This window comes from Anneissia japonica, unplaced genomic scaffold, assembly GCF_011630105.1.
Source record: "Anneissia japonica isolate Jap-2015-1 unplaced genomic scaffold, ASM1163010v1 scaffold46958_len6940_cov139, whole genome shotgun sequence".
Classification (NCBI taxonomy): Eukaryota; Metazoa; Echinodermata; class Crinoidea; order Comatulida; family Comatulidae; genus Anneissia; species Anneissia japonica.
Genome location: NW_022749279.1, coordinates 1 through 5398, shown reverse-complemented (window position 1 = coordinate 5398; position 5398 = coordinate 1). Strand labels below are relative to the sequence as shown.

Sequence of the window (5398 nt, the reverse complement as noted above, 5' to 3'; positions counted from 1 at the left end):
AGATGACTTGTGGCCGAGTTGACTTGTGGCCGAGTTGACTTGTGGCCGAGTTGACTTGTGGCCGAGTTGACTTGTGGCCGAGTTGACTTGTGGCCGAGTTGACTTGTGGCCGAGTTGACTTGTGGCCGAGTTGACTTGTGGCCGAGTTGACTTGTGGCCGAGTTGACTTGTGGCCGAGTTGACTTGTGGCCGAGTTGACTTGTGGCCGAGTTGACTTGTGGCCGAGTTGACTTGTGGCCGAGTTGACTTGTGGCCGAGTTGACTTGTGGCCGAGTTGACTTGTGGCCGAGTTGACTTGTGGCCGAGTTGACTTGTGGCCGAGTTGACTTGTGGCCGAGTTGACTTGTGGCCGAGTTGACTTGTGGCCGAGTTGACTTGTGGCCGAGTTGACTTGTGGCCGAGTTGACTTGTGGCCGAGTTGACTTGTGGCCGAGTTGACTTGTGGCCGAGTTGACTTGTGGCCGGAACTTTTTGTGGCCGAGTTGATTTGTGGCCGAGTTGACTTGTGGCCGAGTTGACTTGTGGCCGAGTTGACTTGTGGCCGAGTTGACTGTGGCCGAGTTGACTTGTGGCCGAGTTGACCTGCACCCTCTTCAGACTATTTGGTGTTTTCTCTGTCATCCCCGTAACACACACACACAAAATGTAAGTATGCGTGGGCTTAGGCCTAGGCTAGGCTAAGTTTGGGAAAATTACTGCTATCTTCTTAGATTCATGGCAGTAGACACGTGTAGGATGTTAGTTCCAGTCTGCAATGTGGTACTGACATCTAGAGGCCTAGCTGGGGAATTTCCTGTCTAGCCTAGGCTAGGAAACTCCTACTGTCTGGGTACCTAGGCCTAGGCCTAGTCTACCTGGCCCGGCTCACCTAGGCTACTGTAAGCATCTCTCCTAGCGTTCTACTAGGGCTAACTGGGTTAAGGGTTAACTGTAATGTTTAGGGCCTTGCTTAGTGGCAAATTATGAGGCCCTTGCAACTACGTGCTGGTCCATCAGCTTGAATCAGAGAGAGATATGACCACTTTTTCTCCAGCTTCATCACTATCATCAACATAATTAAAGGTAAGCCTAACTAGGCCTAGGCCTAAGTCATATCTGTCATTATCATCATTATCTTCAGCTTCATCACTCAGCTTGACTCTGAGTTTCATCATACACTAGGCCTACCCTAATCAGGCATCGTCAGTTTCTAGGCTAGCCTAGCTAGGCCTATTCTAGACACTCTTTTAAGTGCTGCCTTGTCGCGTTGGTAGATTATCACTCTTATGTTTTTTTTATTTTATGAGTGCGGGAGGATTTTTTGTTTTTTGTTTTTTGTTTTTTTCTTTGGAGGGGGGGAGGGTTGGGGTTGGATTATACCCGGAGATGCCCGTGTGCATGAACAGAATGAACATGACATCGTTTTTCGAAGTGGCAGATGCATTTAAACAACTGCCCAGTGATCCAATGGCCTACTAGGCTAGGCCCTATCCAAAACTAGGCCCAGGCCTATATTCCTGTGAAAAAATCAGACATTACTCAAGCGTCAAAGGGATGGGAACACCCTAATCATAGTTAGGCCTACGCGCCTAGGCTTTGGTCTTTACCTCGAGCTAGGCCAGCCTTTGCCTAACTAAAGTTTCTTGATGTCGTAGGTTAGTTTTTGCCCAATAACAATCAATCCAACCAAACACACCTATCACAGGGAAGACCGTCCACTTGTAATGCATTATGTAACAAGTTATTTTTAGCAGCGGGAGTCTCTCTCTGTTGCGGTACATGTGAGTCTTCATCATGCTGTGAATCAACAATCCGATCAGCCATTAGGCGGGTATCTGTAGGGACCATGGTAGGGACGGGCCGTAGTGTTGCCTATTTTTAGCCGCAGCAGCTGTGGAACACGCAAGTCTAAACGTTGTAAATTAATTATTTGATCAGTCTACTGGGTGAGTCTCTATACGGACAGACCGCGGTGTTGTCTATTTTTAACTGCAGTTAGCAAGCTGTTTATTTTTAGCAACAGTAAACAAGTTTATAATAAAGAATGGGTTTGCATTTTCAACTTTACGGCGACCCAATGTCTGATCTAATCACTTTGAAGAGTTTATAGTCTGCCAAATTCGGAGCCAATTCCTTTATATTTTGTGAGCATTTGTTTTCTCCAAAGTTTTTATGCAGTTAAAATAAATGATGCGACAAAAAAAAAAAATAAATAACAATAAAATTATTCCCGCATCAATATTTCCGAATTTTTTGATGCAAGCGGGAGTGATATTCTAATAAATGTTTCTATTTGCCCTCAGAAAAAATTTCACTTCGAACCACATTCATTCTAAAAGACATACTCAAAAAATTAAAGGTTTAGATTCATGTAAATGTTTTGGTGATTGTTTAATTGCTCAAATAATAATCCAACTGATCCAACTAACAACTGGTTTACTGACTTTCCTTGGTTGCAGCTTTTACAAGAAATACAACCCCATAGCTGTCCTTGAAAATTGAAGGACCTGAAAATAATGTAGTATACCTCCATAGATATAAAACAATGGAAACCAATCTGTGGGTCTTTGATCAGTAGATTAAGCCTAAAACAAGCTTTTAGTATTGATAACAATCATTGTCATTGAAAAGGCCTGTTTACACAAAGCCTGAATTCAGTTGCGCATAGCAGTTCATTTACACAGTGCACAACAACTGTCATCATGCACATAACCTTAGATAGTGGTTTGTTCTACAGTCTGTATGTTTAGTAAAGGATGACCAGTGCCACTGATCAATTAGATTATTTTGGTGTACAACACATTCGCAATGAGACAAATTTGGAGTCGTCTGTCTCATGCTTTCACGCTTAAGGACCAAAATGTCATGCCTAGATTTCAAAATATATGCAGTAGAACCCCAGCTTTGGGACACCTATTACTGTAAGGGGACACGCCTATAATAAGGTGACACTTTTTTGGCCACAAAACAAGAGAAAGTATATCTTTAACACTACAGCATACCCCTATTCAGAGGAACTTTTTTTTGGTCCCAAAGGTGTCCCCTTAATAGGGGTTCTAGTGTATATACTGATAAGTGTTATTCACCATTAATAGCTCTGTATAAACTGGCTTTGAAGCTCTGTCTAAACTGGCTTTGAAGCTCTGTCTAAACTGGCTTTGAAGCTCTGCCCTAGCGATCAAATTTTCTTTGACAAAAGAATGTAGTTTTATGCCCATATATAGTCACGATGTGATGTCACTAAGACCATATTTAGGCATGTTACATGTTTTGTCAAATAAAATTTGATAGTCTGGAGAGTGCTTTATGATTTTAATATATGAAATTGACAGTCTTTTATAGGGTATGGTAATGGATCAATCTCTAAGCTGGGCCATAGTATCAAGTGTGCTTACATGGACAACATTGTACAATATCATCTGTCTAATGAACCCACAACGCAGTTATGAGTGGAATTGCCGTATCCTTACATTGATTCATGCTATCGTGATTGTAACCATGTCTGCATGTTTTGGATTTATTTATAATCCATGGTTACACGATTTCTTTATTCATTTATTTACAGGACTACATTCGTTGAGAGCTATGCTACACGATGTATTTATTAAGTCCTTTATTCGAACACTGTATTTACCTTTCTTTGATGTATTATATATGATTTAACAGTGTTAACGGCTACCTTTATATATATATATGTATGCATATTATGTATGTATATATGTATATATATATATAAATGCTGTCTCTTATACACATCTAGATGTGTATAAGAGACAGGTGGTGGAGAGGGCAAACAGGTGCAAAGCCCATCTAAAAACAGCCCAATTGCATTGTCCATCAATATCGCAGGTGCAATACATGCTGTATAAAAATAAGCTACAGTATACAATAAATATTTTAACAATAATATAACAAATCATATTGTAACAATGTTAATTTGTAACATGCATTCCATCCTGAGGGGGTGTGGTGGGGGTGTGTCAAATTAGGTCTAATGATAAAATATGAAAAAAAAAATTGGTATTCTATAAATGACAAATATGACATGATAAACATTTATTGTTAATCTGAATTAGTGTGGATTTTCAAAGAATTTTTCATTATTGGGAAAAGGCTATAATGTATATAAATGCCATTATTTTTTCAATAATAATATGGGGCAACAGGGTGGGAATTTGTAATCTCAAATTATCTTATAGATTTTGTGATTTGCCTGGATATAAATAAAAATTAAATACAGAAATTCCTCTTTATTTGACATTGATTCGTTCATCTTGGTAATTTAATACATAGACTAGTACCATATTTGTATTTCTTAATGTGCTGTAATCGTTTGTCTTATTTTTTCAGGTGGAAAGTCCAACGTGTATGAGAACTTGACAATGGTGGTGTGTGTTGGATACTTCATGTTTGACCTTTGTTGGTGTTTATACTTCTTTGACAATGACACCTTGTTTATGTTACTGCATCATTGCATTACAATTATTGGCATTCTTGGATCACTGTATATGCAAAGATCAGGAACAGAAGTAAATGCATCAATATTTGGCAGCGAACTCTCCAACCCGATGCTACAGATTCGATGGTTCATGCGTGAAACAGGTCGAAAGTACTCAATCTTGTATGAAATAAATGACATTTTGTTTATGTTTACATTCCTGTTCAGTAGGATGGTAGTGGGTCTGTATTTCATGTATTGTGAATGGATGCACCCAACCCCTCTCCTTTTCTTCAAGATAGGTTCTTTAGGTTTATGGTTAGTAAGCTTTGTCTTCGCAATTCAAATTACAAGGTTTGCTGTGTATAAATACTCAAAGATGTATCATTCATGGAAAAATAGAACTCGAGTTGCTGATAAACTTAGGTCATTGGGGTCAGAGGTAGAGTATGTAGATGAACAAGGCAGCAATTGTAGCCATTTGACAAATGGAAATGCAAGGGATTATGGGAATGTTCTGTCATCTCATATAACATGTAATGGGAATGTGTAAAGCTTTAATTAGGAATTAATTATTATAATAAGTGATATAAAATGCTAACTAACCCTTTGTAGGTCAGTTAGCATGATTATGTGCTTCCACCAAATCATAAATAAAACATCAATGGGAAAATATGTTCTGCAGCTGCCAAAAGAATCATTGAACAATTGTGAGATCGTTAGGCAAGAGATACAAATAATCGCTGAAACTTTTCCTCGCACTCTACCCTGGGTATAAATCTGGCTTGTTGTGTAATAGATAGGGAATTCTTGGACTACTAATAGTAACACCTGACAACCCCACCCCCAACACATCGAAACCTATACCTATATATATATGTATATATATATACATATATATATACATATATATATATATTTATATATATATATATATATATATAAATGTATATATATATGTGTTTGTGCATAGTCTCAAAT

General features: G+C 38.8%; 1 protein-coding gene across 1 annotated transcript; it reads left to right on the top strand.

Moving 5' to 3' along the window:
* The first annotated feature begins 577 nt into the window (after positions 1-577).
* On the top strand, positions 578-5357 carry LOC117121049 (TLC domain-containing protein 5-like). The gene is made up of 3 exons (XM_033266143.1): positions 578-645; positions 3312-3547; positions 4327-5357. The coding sequence occupies exons 2-3, from the start codon at positions 3325-3327 to the stop codon at positions 4968-4970; spliced, it is 867 nt and encodes a 288-aa protein (XP_033122034.1). The 5' UTR covers positions 578-645; positions 3312-3324; the 3' UTR covers positions 4971-5357.
* The last annotated feature ends 41 nt before the right edge of the window (positions 5358-5398 follow it).